The sequence below is a fragment of the Propithecus coquereli genome, unplaced genomic scaffold (genome assembly GCF_000956105.1).
Source record: "Propithecus coquereli isolate 6110/MARCELLA unplaced genomic scaffold, Pcoq_1.0 Scaffold487, whole genome shotgun sequence".
Classification (NCBI taxonomy): domain Eukaryota; kingdom Metazoa; phylum Chordata; class Mammalia; order Primates; family Indriidae; genus Propithecus; species Propithecus coquereli.
The window spans coordinates 267,476-285,867 of record NW_012150696.1 but is presented as its reverse complement, the minus strand read 5'-3'; the positions used below and the strand labels follow the sequence as shown (position 1 = coordinate 285,867).

The 18,392-nt window shown below is 44.0% G+C and overlaps 1 protein-coding gene across 3 annotated transcripts in view; it reads right to left on the bottom strand.

Moving 5' to 3' along the window:
* Positions 1-18,392, bottom strand: part of ETV6 (ets variant 6) — a 238,309-nt gene that overhangs the window by 28,661 nt on the left and 191,256 nt on the right. For all 3 annotated transcript variants that reach the window (XM_012655798.1, XM_012655799.1, XM_012655800.1), the window contains one exon: positions 6,883-7,017. In XM_012655798.1, coding sequence (XP_012511252.1) covers positions 6,883-7,017 — 135 coding nt within the window. The remainder of the gene's footprint in view (positions 1-6,882; positions 7,018-18,392) is intronic.

Below are 18,392 nucleotides of genomic sequence, written 5' to 3'. Positions count from 1 at the left end.
TTCCTACGTACAGGATGCACAAATCTGGTGTCTGCACCAAGTACATGCAGTTGCAATAATGAGAATGGTTAAGAAAATTGGAATGGGAAGAACAAAACCAACCATTGCACAACAACGTGAATATACTTAACAATACTGAACTGTACACTTAAAAATGGTTAAGATGGTAAATGTTACAGGTATTTGACCCCAATTAAAAATTTACAAAAAAAGAAGAAAAAAACCCCAACCAAATAATGGTAAGAAATATCAAATAATGATAATGAATAACATTTATTGAGTGCTTACTATCTGACAGTTGCTATCTTAAGGGCATTTTCCCCATATTAACTCATTCCTTTCTTACATCAACCCTATGAGACAGGGATTGTTGTTTTCCTTCTTTTAAGATGGAGACTGAGACTCATGGAAGTTAAATAACTTGCCCAAACTCACGCAGCTAGTAAACGGGGGAGCGGGGATTTGAACCCAGGTAGTCTGGATCCAGAGCACATACATGTGCTATTACCTTCTCTGGCTCTGTCACGTATGACATGGCTAAAATGTATAACAAAGATGTCAAACCCCAGCTGATGGTCTCCTTGACACTTCACGCATCAACATGATTCTAGCAAGACAAGAGAATCGGGGTGGTTTATACAACAACCAGTGCTAGGATGTGACTTGAGCAGCTAAATTCTCCATCTACTTGGTGCCTGCTTAGCAGCCATCATGAGGGGTCAGCTTTCAGATGTGACCTGCACTGAGGGGCTGGTTCCCAGGAGGGTGACAGCCAGTGCTTCTGCTCTCAGAAGCCAGTGCCTGACTCGGAACCCACATTTCTTACGACTGGGAGACTTTGATCATGCTCAACCCATTCATCCTGAGGGAGTCAGTCATCTGTAAGGGTTAATTCAGTCCAAGTTAGCATGAGTTTTTAATATGATGAACTACAGACATACTTTGGGGTCTCAAAAGTGTTCTTTGACTTTGTTGGTTCAAATTTGGCAGTAATGCAGATAGGAATACTGGGCTCTGCCACACTCTACCTCAGTCAGGTGACCCGAAAATTGCCTCGGTGTCCTACTCTCCAGCGCTTCTACTTATTTTCCAACTGCTCACCCTATTTTGCACAACAAAAATTTATAAAAATGTTATTTTGGTCTGTATATTCATGCTGCAGTGAAATGAACACAGGTGTTGGAGTCAATCCCACCTGGGTTTAAATCTCAGCTTTGTTACTTGATTTTGGGGCACGTTACTGTATTGCTGTTAACATTTATTTCCTCATCTATAAAGTGGGGATAATAATATTGCCTTTTTAATAGGGTGGTTGTGAAGATTAAATGATCTAAACATTTTAGAGTTTAGAACAGGGTCTAGCACACAACAAGGACCCAAGAAATGTTAGCTATTATTTTGTTGTTACGAACAAATTCATATACCTCATCTTCTTTAATTATCTCATTAAAATTGTATATGATTTCCTTCCTCCAAAGCAGTCTTTGGGCTTTGGTGGTGGTGGTGGTGGGGTGGGAGGGTAGTATTCTCCTCAGTAAAGCAATCATGTAAATAAAACTTCTGTGGGCCAGTGTGGAATGCATGCCACCCTCTTCGCTCCTCACAAAGAAATGATTTCTCTCTACTGTCTGGGCCATCCCCATGTGCTAGCTGTAAGGAAAATTAGATCAACAGTATGTTGATGCTTGAAATTGCTCATCACCACTTGCAATTTTCACGTCCAGTTCATGGCAAAGAGCTGCCCCAAGGCAGAACTGCTACCTTAAACTGTGTCCCCTGCTGCACAAACAATTACAGTACTGCACGTGCGAACATTTAATTTAATCCAATTAAAGCAATTAAAAATTACCTTTCATAACCTCTCTGATGGGGCACAAGAAAGAGCAGGACTGAAGAGCTATAATTATCAAAAGGTCCCCAAGGGGGGATGAGAAAGTTTGAGAAATGGAGATCTTGTCCCTTCTCCCTATAGACTGTGTCATATCCAAGTTCCACAGGGTGACTCTGCAAAGCTGGCCCTGTTCAGAGATTTTAGCCCAGAAGAGAAGCCTATTTTATAGTGCCCAATGGTGTTTTTAGGGAACCTCTATTCAAGTAGTTCCAACACCAAAGAACCAGTGGCAACTGAATATATATTTTGGGGATACAGCCTTTCTTTGGAAGGGAGCTAAAATCAGTTCCTTTTAGCTCCATGGGATCTAAAAGGAACTGATTTTAGAACCTAAGTTATCCGAAGAAACTTATGGGTGTGAAAAAAACAAATTTATTTTATTGTTATTTGCCCGCCTGATATTTCTAAAGATGATTTGTTTCTTGGTTTTCATGAAAGAAGTGGCCTCATTGCTTATTTTGCCCCCTTTCTATAATACATAACTACTACCTGCCTTCTAAATCATGTTACGCAGATAAAATGAGTCATGACAGTTAAAGAAAAGGAATCGGCTTAAACTGAGCTTTTTATCATGAAGTAAGTGAACGACACGAGTCCTGGTTTGACTGAAAGGGGCAATGTTACCAGAATTCTTGATAAGATGAGACAAATGAGAACAGAAGAGAGTTTCTCCTGTTTCTGGGCAACACGAGGCAGGACACGGTTATGATTTGCCAGATTTTAGATGCCCAAGACCCTCAGGGTGGAGAATGTGTCTTATTTGTCTTCGTGTCACTCACAGAGACTTAGGCACCCTGGATGTAACGGGAGGATCTGAGAGCTGTGTGAGAGCTCCGAGACTGTTAGTCTAATCTACCATCTTACTCCTGGGCAAACTGAGAGCCAGGGACGTGGGAAACTTAGCCCTCATGATTTGTTCTGGCAGAATGGAGAATTAGAACCTGGTTTCCTGGCTGGGTGCAGTGGCTCACGCCTGTAATCCTAGCACTCTGGGAGGCTGAGGTGGGAGCATCGTTTGAGCTCAGGAGTTTGTCTCTACTAAAAAAAAATACAAAGAAATTAGCTGGACAACTAAAAAAATATATATAGAAAAAATTAGCCGGGCATGGTGGTGCATGCCTGTAGTCCCAGCTACTCGGGAGGCTGAGGCAAGAGGATTGCTTGAGCCCAGGAGTTTGAGATTGCTGTGAGCTAGGCTGACATCATGGCACTGTAGCTCAGGCAAGAGTGAGACTCTGTCTCAAAAAAATAAATTAAAAAAATAATAATAATAAAAAAAGAACCTGGTTTCCTGGCTTCCAGATCCTACCCTTTAAACATCTTTTATACACACCCCACCCCCTCACACACCCCGGTCTGTCTGAAATGGTTCTGGTTAATCCTGTTGTCCTGGCTTACTTATTGATGGAGTCCCGTGTCACTGCCATACGTGTCTCGGTATGGATGAAAAGTTATAAGGTTAACCTAATTATACAATAGCACCCTCCTTTCCCATAACTAGTAAGTAAGGAAGAGAGGAAAATGCTGGTTTTCCTAGAGGTAGGTGGTAATCTGAGGACTGCTTTGCTTTGCTCAAGGCAGGACACGATTTCAAAATAGAATACTTGTAGAGATAAAGAATGTAGACGAAATAAAGGGTTTGATGAGCCCTGTCCTCCTCCTCCCCTGTCTGGGCATGGGGCAGGACCTCTGTACTAAGCTTCCTAGCTTCCAGCACTGCCACATGGCTACTGCAAAGGGAGGCGAGATTTCCAAGTAAGATACAGAGGATATATGTTGGGAACTGGTGCTGGATTGAGCAAGACACGTTGCATTGTGACATAAATTCCCATTGTGAAATTATGAATGTCTGAATTGGTTAAGCTGGTGGCTGTCGTGATGGGGTGAAGTCACAAAGAGGTTGACTAAAGCCTTGTGTTTGCATTTGACCCTACGTACCTCACTGTGCCAGGCTGCTTACAAGTGGAATCAGGTCCTAATCTGCTTGTCTGCTATCTATCTATTTGTCCATCTACCTCTCTATGCCAACTTGATAACAACTTGAGTTGTCTTGGGCCAACATACTTTGATATGCTATTGTATCCTCAGTTCTGTAAAACAAATCATTGGGGAAATAATATTTGCTATGTATACTTTCACAGACTTTTTTTTTTTTCCAGGACCAGATCTTTCCGTATGTTAACGTATGCCCACATCAATCATCTGTTATCCTTCACAGTTAAATGTAACCGTATTGATTCTAGAGACAGTTCGTGTTGAGCTGTATCTTTTCTTCTTGGTGGAGAAGGGAAAGAGGGAGGAGGTGGTTGGAACTTGTACTGATGCAGGCACCTCTCTCCTTGGTCTCTTTGTCCTGAGGGCACTTGTGTATCTAAAAGCCGGAAGGGGTGCAGCCTCTTTATAACCTGTGTCCTGGACAACTATTCTCACTGTACTACCTGATAAAGACCTACACTCCCCATCTTATTGTGTGTACCTGTCCATCTGAGAACCTGCGCCATGTCTGGATAGAAAAACGAAGTGGACATGTACTCTCAGATCTTGCTTCCTGGCCATCAGCTTTAAGAAATGGTCTCTAAGAATGCACCACTTTTAAGAACTGGGTCTGAGGCAGAGCTAACTGGTCTGCAGGGCGTGATGACGGTGATGATGCCCTCGACCTTGGCCTCATTAGCTCCATTCTCTTACCTACTGAGCTTACCACCACTGACATTGTAACGCTTGACAGCAAACTCACTAGAGCGTATGCCATGGCTCATCTGTATTTACTTGGTTTGAGAGTAGCTCTCAGAGTGAGCCAGCTTTCTCTATTGATGAGCAAATGAGAACACCACCACACACTGACTTATGAGTCAACTCAGGCCAAGGGGAAAGGAGGAAGATTTGGAGGAGGTGAAACTATAAGTCTCCATTCACATTCGGGAACACTTTTTTTTTTTTGAGAGGAGAGAGAGAGAGAGAGAGAGGGAGAGAGGGTGAGAGAGTGAGAGAGAGAGGTAGAGAGGGAGAGAGGGGGAGAGGGGGAGAGATAACCCATTACATATCCTTTGTATCTGAGAGGCAGGCCAGGTAATATATTTCTTGCCTTAATGTCAAGCTTCAGTAAACCCACCTCCTCTTCTCTGGAGTGGCTGTTGGCTATTATGCAAGCCGGAAATGCACATGGCAGGAAGAGCAAAGGAACAAAAAACCGAATTGGGGGAGGAGGGCAGCTGCTAAATTTAGCAAGGGTAAAGCCAGGGGAGGAAAGGAGGAGAGGAAGGCAAGGACATGCACAAAATGCTCGTTTATTCTCCACCGCAGAAGTGAGGGCCATGCTGTGAGATGCTTGGCACAGGGGGGTGATGTTGGTAGCCTGGAGTCAGGCTCTCTTTTGTGGAGTATTAATTAAGAAAACAAAAAACTTCCCATTTTTTTAATTTGCCAAGAACAAAACAAAAACATAAGTCCTGCTCCAGGAGATGATCAATCAGTTTAAGAAATGACCAGGCTTTTAAGCTCCTAGTAATCTGGACCTAAGGAAAAGCACAGGTGAAAACATACGAGTGCATGTTTGCACGTCTGTTGTCTGACCCATCTGGGCAGGAGGATGTGGCCATCCTGACCCTCAGAGGCACAACCCAGCAGTGAATGCTGCTACACACTCAGCTGTTCAATGGGGCAGCACTCAAAGTAAGACTTCCACGCCCTGTTTCTGTACCCAAGCACCTACTCTGTAACTTCATCCAGGGCCTAAATTCAACACTGGTCGATTGGTTGGTTATTCATGTATGTATGTATGATTGATTGATTATTTATTTATTTATTAATTAATGAATGACAAGGTTTTGCTCTTTCACCCAGGCTGGAGTCCAGTGGCATGATCATACCTCACTGCAGTCTCAAACTCCTGGGCTCGAGTGACCCTCTCACCTTAGCCTCCCCAGTGGCTGGGACTACAGGTGTGCACCACCATACCCAGGTAACTTCTAAATTTTTTTGTAGAAACAAGGTCTCACTATGTTGCCAAGGCTGGTCTTGAACTCCTGGCCTCAACCGATCCTCCCACCTCAGCCTCCCAAAGTGCTGGCATTAAAGGCATGAGCTACTGCACTGGGCCTGGTCTTCTGTTTTCCACCAATGATTTTATGACTACTGTGACTCACAAGGGAAGAGGAGCAACCGGGACATCTGTACTAAACATGGACACTGAGCAAACTCTACCCAGCCTCCTTCGGTGCGTGATGAAGAAATCCCCGCCCCAACACCGAGTTCACAGGGTGTGGGGTTTTTCCCTTTCTCCCAGCTTTTATTACCCACTGCTCAAAAATCTTCAATAACTCCCCACTACTTTCCTTTATGTCCCAGAAATCAAAGCTCTCCACACTCTGGTTCCAAGCTAAGTTCCTTGGACTAGCTCTGCAATGGCAAAATGCTGATCATTATGGAAGCAGGCTGATGGCTCACAGGGGGTCATGTATTTTATTCTCACTTTTTGGGGTGTGTTTGAAATTTTTCATAATAAAAGAGTGGGGAGAGAGAAGATAAGCTCTACCACCCAAGTCATCTGACTGCTCCCTATTCCAAGGTCTTGGCCCGCCCTTATGTCATTTTCTCTGTCTGGAATGTTCTCCACATCATCCCTGCTTATCAGAATCCCGCTGGACGTTTAAGGAATCCCCAGAGCCCCCTCCTCTATGAGCCGAGCCTGCTTCCTGCACCTGGCCGTAGTCACCCCTTCCGCTACGCCTTCGTATTACAGTTCTGCCTCTGCACGGCTGTGGACATCCATCTTAGCGCTTCCCTTGCATGCTGAGCTTCAGAGAACCAAGATTATCTATCTTATGCATCTAAGCATTTCCCCCCATGTCTTATACATAGTAAGCACCCAATAAATGTTTGTTGAATGAAAAATGAATTTATATGAAGAAGAACAGCTGATCAAGTTAACAACTGAACCTGGATGCATCTAAACCTCAGGCAAGGTAACAGAAGCCTCTTCCCCCAAGTACCTTCTTCGTGGTTCTGATGCAGTATGACCTCCGGCTGTGTGTGTATGGAGTTTCCGGGGTGGAAGAACGGTGAGAAAAGAATCCGAGGTTTCCTCTGCTTCAGAATATGCTGAAGGAGTTCATAGAGCACATCACCTGGAAAGGAAAAGGAAAAAGACATAGAGAAATGGGAATATTTCTTTCAATAACCATTTAGCAAGCTTCAGCTGTGTGCCTGGACTGTTCTAAAGGTACAATGGTGAGAAACACAGGCAGGCTACCTACCCTCCCGGAGCTCGTGGGGACAGGATGGAGTGCCTGAAACTCACAAGGTCAGAGCCATGGGATTTTTTTTTTTTTTTTTTAGACAGAGTCTCGCTTTGTTGCCCTGGCTACAGTGCCGTGGCATCAGCCTAGCTCACAGCAACCTCAAACTCCTGGGCTCAACCGATTCTCCTGCCTCAGCCTCCTGAGTGGCTGGGACTACAGGCATGCGCCACCATGCCCGGCTAATTTTTTCTATATATTTTTAGTTGTCTAGATAATTTCTATTTTTTTTTTTTTTTTTTTAGTAGAGACGGGGTCTTGCTCTTGCTCAGGCTGGTCTCGAACTCCTGAGCTCAAACAATCCGCTCGCCTTGGCCTCCCAGAGTGCTAGGATAACAGGCGTGAGCCACCGCGCCCCGCCATGGGATTTTTTTAAATCAAACTTTTTTGATGACAATAATATACAAAAAAGTTTTTAAAATGCAGAAAACCAGAAAGAAAACAAAAGTCACCTATAATCCCACTGCTGAGAGAGAGAAGCCTTGTTAATCGTATCTATAGCTACGTAGTTCGAATCAGCTTTTAATAGTCCAGTATCCTCTCTTCTTCCCTCCACATTAGGTTTTGAAGGCTTCCCCACATTACTGAACTGCTTTAGTAGCTGCACAATAATGACCCATCAGAGGAATATACCAGACTTTACTGGAAATTTTAATTGTCCCAATTTATTGCTATTATTTTTATGAAGATATCCATTTTACATCTATCTTTGCTTGCACTTCGGATTATTCAAAGAAGAATTATGAAGTCATTAAGTATGAACATTTTTAATGTTCCAATGGCAACTCATAGATTCTTCATAGAAATCTTTCCTACAGCAAAAAATATGCCTTTCTACCCAACCCCAATCCCAGGCAAGAAAAGAATATAAAAAAAAATTCACAAGTCCAGTTAGAGGTGCTAACTATTGGAGATGCTCTATAAGGAACTGGCACATTCTGGGATGCTTCCCTCCTTTAAAAATATATGTAGGCACTGCTCCAAGGTTCTACAGTCTCTAGAAAATCATTGTGGGATGTCAGCCCCTTGCAGAGGATGGCTGGTGCTGAGTTGAGCAGGGGGCTCTCTGTTCTGATATATTTGGTATTTGAAGTGTCCACGGAGTAATTAATTAGCAAAAAAACTGTCATGGTCTTGTCCCACCCCTTTGGCTCAAGTTCAAAATGCAAGTGGATGCCTCAAAACCCATAGGGGTGGGTAGTTAATCTTTAAAATATCACAGGCCTCTGACTCTCGCCCCACACAATCCCCACACACAGATACGCAGTCAACAATGTACCAAACAATAGGCCTTCGTCTCTAATTTTAGCCATTTTAAACAGATACTTTAATTAACAACTTAGTTTAACTGCATATTTGGGGCTATAGATATTGCTATATTATTTTATCTTTCAAACTCAGCATGAACTGGAGAAATGCTCCATGTTAATTTCCTTCTTTCTGCAACCTTTGCTCCTCTACCATTCGTACCAGATGAAGTTCCACGGGTGCCCCACCCGAAATGATGCTTGAGGGAATCCCGTGTCTTTTTGACTTCTTTGTTCCTTCCTCTACCTTCGAAATTCGGTTGCTACTGGTATACCTTTCTGCCACTACTTACTGCTATGATTAAATAAAGCAAAAGACTTCAAAGAGCTGTAGACAGCCTGTCACTCGGGTATTTTATTAAAAGGAGATGGGCAGGAAGATGCAGAGATGTCCTGAACCAGACTTTTCAAAATGTTATATTTAAGGTAGAACCATGGCACACGCCGCTGCATTTGCGAGCTGGAAACGGCTTCGGAATTCATTGAATCCAAACCTAGTAGTCATGGTGATGTCTCTGATGAGGCAGGATACGGAGCCTGAAATACAGTCCTATTTTAATGATTCATATTTTAATCTCATACAAAAATAAGTCCCTAATCAACACTTTGTTTCTTTTGGTTTAGTGTAACGTCTTCCTGAACTTTTCCTAATTTACACGGCCGCACACTCCGCTCACTGGGTTTTATCCTGTGGGTCTGATCAATGCTTTATTTCGGTAGTTTGCAGAATACAAAATGAAAACATTAAAAAATGTGTTCCTGATGATTACTACTACTAAAAAAAATGGTGAGTAATTAGTGTATTCATTTCGGAAGGGAAGGCCAGGAAATATAAATTTAGTGTCGGCGGAGGGGGTTTCAACTTTGCTCACTTAGCAAGGCAGGCTGGTGTGGCGGTGGTGCGCGGGCTGCAGACGCAGGCGAGGCTGCCCGGGTCGGAGGCCCGGCTCCTCCGCACCAGGTGACCTTGAGCAAGTCCCTGACCTTCTCCACGAAATGCACCGAACAGCATGGGGGTTACGTGAGGGAAGCTCCTAGCGCTGGGTCTGGTGCACATGCCGCTCCCTGGCCCCTGCCTGGAGGCTGCTTCTGGGGCTGGAGGAGCTCCCTGGGGGGGTGGTGACAGCAAAAGCTAGGGAGCGGGCAGGCCGCTTTCCTTTCCGTGTTTTCACGTCTCTACATACATAGGGAAAGTGAGGCGGGACGGCAGAACAGGTAAGAGTCTGTGTTCTGGAATCAGACTGGTGCCTCCTCGGCTGTGCCCCTCACTTTCTCCAGGCCGTAGTTTCCTCATCTATAAAATGGCCATGTTGGTGGCACCTACCTTGTGGGATCATTGTGAGGCTTCATTGAGGTGGTCCACGTAATAAGGTCATCACAGTGTCATGCAAACCGTAAAAGCTCAGTAAATGCCAGTGGTTGCTTTTACCACCACCAACAGTGACATGAGTGTTACTATTATTACTGATATTATTAAAATGGTTTCAGACAGACAGGTCTGTAGAGCTCCAAGGAGGTCTCACGTGGAGAGCGGAGGAGGAGTGTGTCAGTCATGGTCATTTTATGTCGCCCCTTCAGAAAGGGTACAGAAGGTTGACCGAGGCCACTCTCCCATTCTCGGGCTCTCTGGACGCCTTGTCCCGACCTGGGGGCTAAACCCACAGTGGGGTCGACGTGTGTTCCACCCCATACTTTCCCAGGGCTCTCAGCTCTCAGCCTGAAGCTGGCCAAGGCAGCAGGCCGAGGTTTCTCTCCGTGCAGGAGAAAGCTGGGGAAGAGCGAGTCTGATGGAGGCTGCCAGTTTCTCACCCGAGCCGTAAGCCTGTTACGAGATCCAACGAGACAGCGGAAGTTAAGTGCAACCCGAGGGATGGCTAATGGGCGAGAGCATGGACACAAGGTCCTAGGCCAGGAAAAAACTTAATTCTAAGAACCTAGAGTGTGGCCACAGCTGGACCAGTCCCTTCACAGATATGTTTCCTCAGCAACCAGGGGCTCGGGTGGGGAACGTGGCTGACTCTGCACTAAAACACCCCGGCTGTGAGCGCGGGGACCCAACTCACTGTGCAGGTGCTGTGAGCGTATGATTGACAGCGGAACCTTAGACCTCGAGAAGATTCTAGAGGTTTCTTAGACAGAGTCCCCTGCCTCCCCCTCCTGCTGCCAAGAAGTGGCTTTGGCTGGGTACTTCCAGTGATGGGCAGCTGACCACGCACAAGCACACCATTTTTGGACAGCTCCAGTTGAAAGTTCCTCTGCTGGGTTGGAATCTGGCTTCCCCTGCAATCCCTGTACCTCGGTTCTTAGTTCTGGCTTCTGGGGTAACACAGACCACGAGTGTTGTCTACAACAGGTTTCCAAATAAAGGAAGATGCCCTCCTATCCTCCACGTCCACTGTCCCTTCTTAGCTCCTCAACACCCAGCCTGTCCTCCATACATTCTTCACATCTTCATTTATGCAGGTCACACCTAAAAAGTAATATTAACAAAAAGATCTCTAGAATAAAGAAGGTATTTGCAAATAAGTTATATTTGCCTACTGAAAATAAAGAGCATGAGTCACAGCACTGTGCGTCAAACTTAGCTAACGACCATTGGCTTAAATTCGAAAGGCACTTTTCAAAAAATTCTTAGCCCATTGGATTCGTGCTAAATTTGTTATCCCAGAAAAGAAACACAGTGACTAGTACTAACTAGTGCTTCTATTGTACTAAGCAATGGAACCAAGGCCTATTGGTCAAGGGACCACAGCTTTTGTTGGTTCCCCATATATCTTCATGTATACACATGTAGTTCATGTACATACATGTATGCACAGAGGTGGATTTGCCATGAAGCTGGTGAGCTTCAGGACCCTTTACATACACAGGTCGCTGGGAGAAGTCTTAGAAATATTTGTATGCCCCAAATACGAGGCCATAAAACCTATCCTGGGTAATGCACACATACACACACAGAAACAAAACACACATACAATTATGCACTGGTGATCTTGACCTGAAAATCCAGGTACCCACTTTGAGAATCCTAAATTCTATTATTTTATTGGAATTTGTTTCAAATGGGTAATTAAGAGAGTGAATAATACTATTGCAAATTGTCTGTCAATCTTACCAGTCTCTGAAGACGCAGAACATGCAGATATTGTTTTGGAGCTTTAAATTTATTTAAGTTACTTAATTTGAGGCAAGATCTTGGGCTCTGCAGCAGGCAGTCCCAAGTTGAATCCTGGTTCCCCTATTTGTCAGTTGCCTACCCTTAGGCAAACCACTTCTCCTGTTTCGGCCTCAGTTCAAGGCTTAGTTCAGTATTCTTGTGTGTAAAATGAGAATAACGCCTCAGATTTGGCGGGGCTGTTATGAGGATTAAACGAGATTATATGTATAAAGCACCAGCCCGATCAGTGGATGGTATCTGTTGTGAGTATGATAATTATTATATTAACAGATGTGTCTCAAAAAATCTGGCAAAAAACTCTTTTGTTTCAGGACTTTTGCATTTAAAGCACGTGCATAAGTTTTACAGTCACATTCATATGGATGGAATATTTTTCTCCCGCTGACATCATTTCGTACAGACAATTCTAGTTTACGGTTCTCCCCTCCCCCAGCCCCCCACACCCCGTTCACAGTTGCATCCCCGACCTCTTTCTTTGGGTTTCTCCCCGTTAGCAATTAAGCAGTGTCAAGCGTTTCCTGTCCACACACACATACCCTTGTTCTCATCTTCCTCTCCAGGTACTGCTCCTGTTTCTCTCCTCCTGTCGCAGCCACACTGTCCCGGGACGCTCTTCACTGTACTTCTCTCCAGTCCCTCACCTTCCCTCTGGTTCCCACTCCCACCCGTCTCCAACCTCCTCTTGCTGAGGTCACCACCCTGTTGCCAAATCCAAAGGGCAATGGTACGTACCTGGGGAACTGCCTGACCTCTCAGCAACATCCACCGCCAGCAATTACTTCCTCCCTCCTCTTAGAATGCTCTATGGCTTCAGACATTCCCACCTGTCCTGGTTTTCTCCTCACCTCTCTGCTCTTCCTCTTTCTCCCACCCTTCAATACTAAGGGTCCCCAGGGCTCTCACTAGCCTTTCTTCTTAGGCAACCTCATCTAGTCCCATGGCTTCAGTCGACTCAGCAATGATAAATATACTCCAGCCAGGTGTTTCTTCTGAACTCCAGAACCACCCTCAGTTCCCAGGTACTTCCTCATGGAGGTCATACAGGCGCCGCATGTTTAATGTGTCTAACACAAAAGTCTTTAGAAACCAGATGATGTTCCCTAGTTCAGTAAATGCTCAGTTGATCAGACCAGAAACCTGGGAGTGATCCTCAACTCCTCTCTCCCTCTCATCTAACATCCAAGACCTGTCGACTCTGTCTTCTAAACGTTTTTGGAGTCACCCCCTTTCCTCAGCTGGCCTCACCTGAGCTCAGGTTACCACCACTGCTCCTAGACTCCAGCCAAATGGATGTCCCACCCTCCACTGTTCCACGTCTGCAGCTCGTCATGCCAATCCTCTGCTTGAAACCCTGGATGGCTTCCGCCCATCTTTAAAATAACATTTGAAATCCTGAACACAACCTGCAGAGCACTGTACAATCTACTGACGAAGTAATAAATGAGTGAGTGAATGAGTGGCTGTACAGCTATGGTGTAGTCCCTGACATTTACCTTCCCCGAGTTCGCTCAGCTAGTCCCACGTTGGGGGTGGTTGGGGAATTTCCAGTTTTTGCTATTATAAATAGAATTGCTAAGGGCATCTTTTTTTGCCCACTATTGGATGATTTCCTTAGGACATTTTTCTTAGGAATGGAATTATCAGTGAAAGGGTATGATTAGTTTTAAAGTTTTTATTACACACTACTCGTTCTCAGAAGGCAGGGACCTTTGCATCATCTGCAAGGCTACCTGGAGCCTCTCCCAGGGGTTTCACAACTTTTAACTTCTCAAGTTTAGTAGGTTTAAAGCAGAACTTTAACATTGTTCAAATTTGCATTTTTCAGGTGATGACTGGCTATGTACATATCCTCATATGTAGATTATCTGAAGTAACACATTCTTAAATTTGCAAACAGTTCTCTCTTCTCTTTCATTTTTATTCAGAGATTTTAGTTTCCTTCTGACCAATCTAAAAAAAAAATAAAAGCGTGCCTGCTATGGGGGGTTACTTTTTAGATCTGTCAGAAGGTTCTCTCTGCTGTGTCCTTTCTGTGATGGGTTTAGGATGCAGTCCACGGCTTCAGTTCCCATAAGTTTCAGCATGAATTAAACAGCGAGAACAGCGGGGCAGTCACGGCCTCGGGGATCCCAATGGTGGCCACAGCACGCCCATTCCTGTAATGGGACTGCTCTATTTTCTAACTCTGCTTGGTCCTAGTCTCCAAGCATTCCATTCAATCCATTTTTATAGGTGGATTGAATTACTAACCTTTTTAATTTAACATGAAGTGCCTTCTTTGACCATAAAAATAAACTAGGCTTTTACTTAGGAACAAATATTTGAAATTCAGCTTAATATTTATGTCTTAGACATAGAGACCCTGAGAAAAAGGGGGCAGGTTGTAGGAAAATTTGAATATTAATTTAAGACAAGAACAAATCATTTAGAAAACAGATGCAGTAGGACAGTTACCTTGAGCTAGATACAGAACATAAGGTAAAATAAACAAAATAATGAGCTCTTAAGGAAACAAATATTGTGAAATCAGATGCGCTTTACTGAAGGAAGCACTGTACAGTTTGTTTTATATCTGTCATCGTAACATCACTCTCTGTGACAGTGACTACCTCCACTTCACAAATGGGAGGAGTAATGTGCTAAGAAATAAATGACTTTCCCATAAGTGACTTATCTAAACTTTTCTCTGACGTGTGACACACACTGTTTTGCTTGTTCAAAGACACAGTGCAAGGAGAAAGGTCAAGGGTCACTCTGCCACAACTCCCACATTTCAGGGCTACAACTTCCCTTGTGTGACTCAAATCCTTGAATGCTCTGACTTAATTCTAAAACAGCCAGTTGCATTCAATCTAGCAAACCACCTGCCATTGCTTAATAGAAATTAATAGGCAAATTGGTCCAAGGAACTGTAGGTAGATAAAGACTAGAATTTTCAGTTTAACTTTGAAAGGGAATTTTTACTGTATTTGAAGAATGCAAGCAAAGCATATTTCCAAAGACAAAGGTTCTGGTGACCTGGAAATAACATGCAAAATCACACTCTAGTATACTAAAAGACTGTAGATTTTAGTATACTAAAATCCCCAATATATTTAGAAAATCCTCAGTGCATTTTTGCTGAATTTAAGGAACTTTGAAAATATGTTTCTTTTCCTTTTTTTTTTTTTTTTTTAGCATTGGTAGAGAGTGAATGGAACATGAATTAAATTGATGTTAATCTGTGGGTTGTTTGTTCATATAAAATAACGGGTACATAAATCCATCCCACCTGAACGTCGAACAATGGATAACTCTACGTAAGAGTTAATATAAATGCCAATTTATCTGTTCCTTCCTATCAATGTGTTTTCTCAGAGACTCAAGGTAGACAAGTGATCAAATAAATACCTCTCTGAATATGAATCACCTCAAAACCATTTAATGTGGTAACTGTCTACTAGCCCAAGGACAAGGTAAAATTATTCTGTTTAGATGAGGTTTTATAAAATTCAGATCCCTTTACATTTATTCTTTAGCTTTGCAAATGTTATAAATCTGCGCTCTTCTTATATCCTCTGATTGGGAGAATATTCCAAAGATAATACCTTATTTATCTTGAACCTTGAAATCTTTCTGTATAGAGACCATCTAGTTATTTAAAACACATTCTAAATGTTCCTTGCTTTATTCTAATGGTTGAAAATGGAGGAGTCTTGCCCAGGACGTGCATAAAGTAAGTGTAATTTGTTAAGTTCGCAAAGAATGTGGCATTAAGTATTTGAACTTAAGGCATATTGATATTTTGGTTAATTATTAATATAACTCATGGAGCCCAGTTATCACCTCTCCACATTGGAGATCAGCTGTTTTAAGGCATGTTATTTCCACATACAGACAGCACAGGTTTGGGAGAGGCCAGGCAGGAAATAAGGCTGAGTGGAAGATTTAAGTATCCTCTCACAGTGATGGGGCATCCGGATGCTTTTGTTTCATTCTAGCAGCGCCATGACTAGTGAGAAGCTACTGCTAATTCTCTTTGCACAGCAAAAAAGATTCAAGGGAAGGCAACAGGAAAAAATTGGGTGAAGTATGAGTTTTACAAGGTATATAGATTGAGGGAGTTCCAAGTATTTATTCACTGCCTGTAGGGTAGGAGGTTACACTGTTTACTAGAAACTTAACACGGTTTCCGTGTTGAAGTCAGACCGAATTGTTAAGAGCTGATGGGAGCTTAGGATGCACGTGGTGAAAACCCCATTTCACGGATAAGGAAAGTAAGTCTAGATGAAGGGATGTGATTTGCGAAGAGCCAGGTGTAGACAGGTATCCCAACCCAGGCCTTGGGGTATCTACTATGCCAAACTGCTAAAGCGGAAAGCCCTTGTCAGAAGAAACAGTGGCAAAGGTTACACCTAGGAAATTAAAAGGATTTTCAATCTAGACCTTGCTTCTGTGTAAGGAGAATGCCACGTGGCTACACTATGCCTTCCTCACCCTGTTGGGTGGCCACGTCATGAGATGGGTCTTCTCACCGCCTTCTTAGTTCTGTCTCCCAAACCCTCTGACAATACTCCTCCTCTATTGTGAGATAAGTTTTCTGGTAGTCCTCACTGGCAAGTATCACCTTGACATTCTGTCTATGGCTTTCTGGTTGATACCTTCATTAAATTACTTACAGTATAAATCCATCTTCATGCGCAATTCATAAATATCTATGTGACGGGGATGACGTGTGTATCTATTATTCCCAACTCTGGCCTGGCTCTTGTTTCAGATTTCCAACTACAGAACAGGACATGTCTTCTTGTGTGTCCTGGCATTGCTGGCCCAAAAATGAACTCTTACCACTGTTTCCAAATCAGCAACCCATCTTAGCTAGCCACTTTGTGCATGAGGTACTGTTATCCTGGCCTCACTGATCCAATTCTGGATTCAATGTCTCTCATTAGGATGGCAACAACAGCACTAGAACTAGCTTTCCTGCTTTAAGTGACCCAATGCATCTATCCTTTGCACTGATAGCAAATGTTTGTTCCAAAGAGAGGGCTCCAACCACACTCTCCTGATCAACACCTTTCAGTGGTTTCCCATCACCTGCCAAATAAAATCCAAACTTCTTAAACTTACTACTCTCAGACTGGGTCATAATTCAAGCAATATGTACTGAGTGCCAACTGGATGCCATGCCCTTTGCTAGGCACCAGAGACTTGGCAGCTTAACAGGACACAATCCCTGCCCCTGCTGAACTTTCTACTCTAGGCACGGGAGACAGCGCAGCAAACGCACGCATGACACAGTGCGTGAGAGGGGGAGAAGAGAGCAACCACACCTACCCCAGACTGAGGTGCGACAAGATGGGGAAAGGCAGGTGGGGTGGAATCAGGGAAGCAGGGATGAGAGTCACATAAAGCTTTCCAAGGGAGAGTCAGCACAACCTGAAATGCGAGGAGGCAATTAGACAGGTGTGGGGAAGCGTGATGAGTGACACAGAGGGAATTTTATGGGGAGGATCTGCCACCTGTGGCCTTATCTCTGAACTCCTCTTCCACGTGCTGGCCTACACTTTCTCTGTAATACCCTTCCTTATCTCCCTCCCGTTTACCTTTCAAAGTTTTCAAAGTCTGGCTCCATTACCATACCCTTGAGGTTCCTTTGACAATCCCACTTGATACACCTCTCCTTCCCAGGGCCGCCCTTAGCCCGCACTTCTGTACTTCTGGCGCGGAGCTGTGTGGTGATGATCACGGAATGAACATCCACCGCGACCCCTCACTGTGGGCTACAGCACCTCACGTCCGTTCTAGTGCATCAGCGGTAGCTGGCCTTCCTGCCTCTGCTTCTGCCGCTCAGCAGGTGGCCTTTCTCGCCCTCACCCAAACACAGGAGGCTGATGCTGCTCCAGCTACCCTCTGCCTACTCAGTTCTACCTTCACGGGCCGCGCCATTCCATCCTTCTCTCGTGAGACCCATCCTGCTCTGCTCCCTCCCTCCTTCCGCATCCTCTGGCCTTCAGGGTCAGTGCAACTCCGCCTCCGTCTGGATAGTAACTCCTTGAGAGCAGCAGCACCGTCCACCCTGGCAAAGACTTCACAAAGCGGCGCGGAACTTTGTCAGGCTTTCGCGTATCTTTGTTCATAGCTTTGAGCAGAGGGAACCTAGTTTCATAAGTAAAACTGAGGGGTCACTGGGGAGAAAAATAAACCAACGATAAAAAGGAGCACCTGAGATACGATAAAGGGGAAATTTACAAAGACCCAGAGGAAAGCTTGCCCAAGGTCTAAGTCAAATCAAGTCAAAACACATGACTTTGTTTGCCTTACACGAACGGTTTCACTGGAACACAAAAGAGCTGGGTTTTTTTCCCCCATATATATAACTTTGTCTCTTTGAGTATAGTATCTTTGAGTTTCCACTGGAACAGAAAAGGGAAGTATTTTGCAATAAATTCAGTGGAATTATTTCAGATAGTTTTATTCATTTATATGGTTGTTTTACAGGCTTCCTATTGTGAGATTACAGAAAGAATCAATGATTTGAGACAAAATGTCTCAGGTACGTGTGGGTCCCTTCTAAAACCCTGAAAATTACTTGGTTTCAGAGAGATAAGCTTTCGAGTTTCAATAACAGTTCTACTTTGGGGGAAACTTCCCCTTTAACATTTCTTCATATAAACGGTCTGTGGCAATTGGAAAAAGCAGGGGAGGTACTGGGCTATCGCTTTATCTCAGCTCCTGTA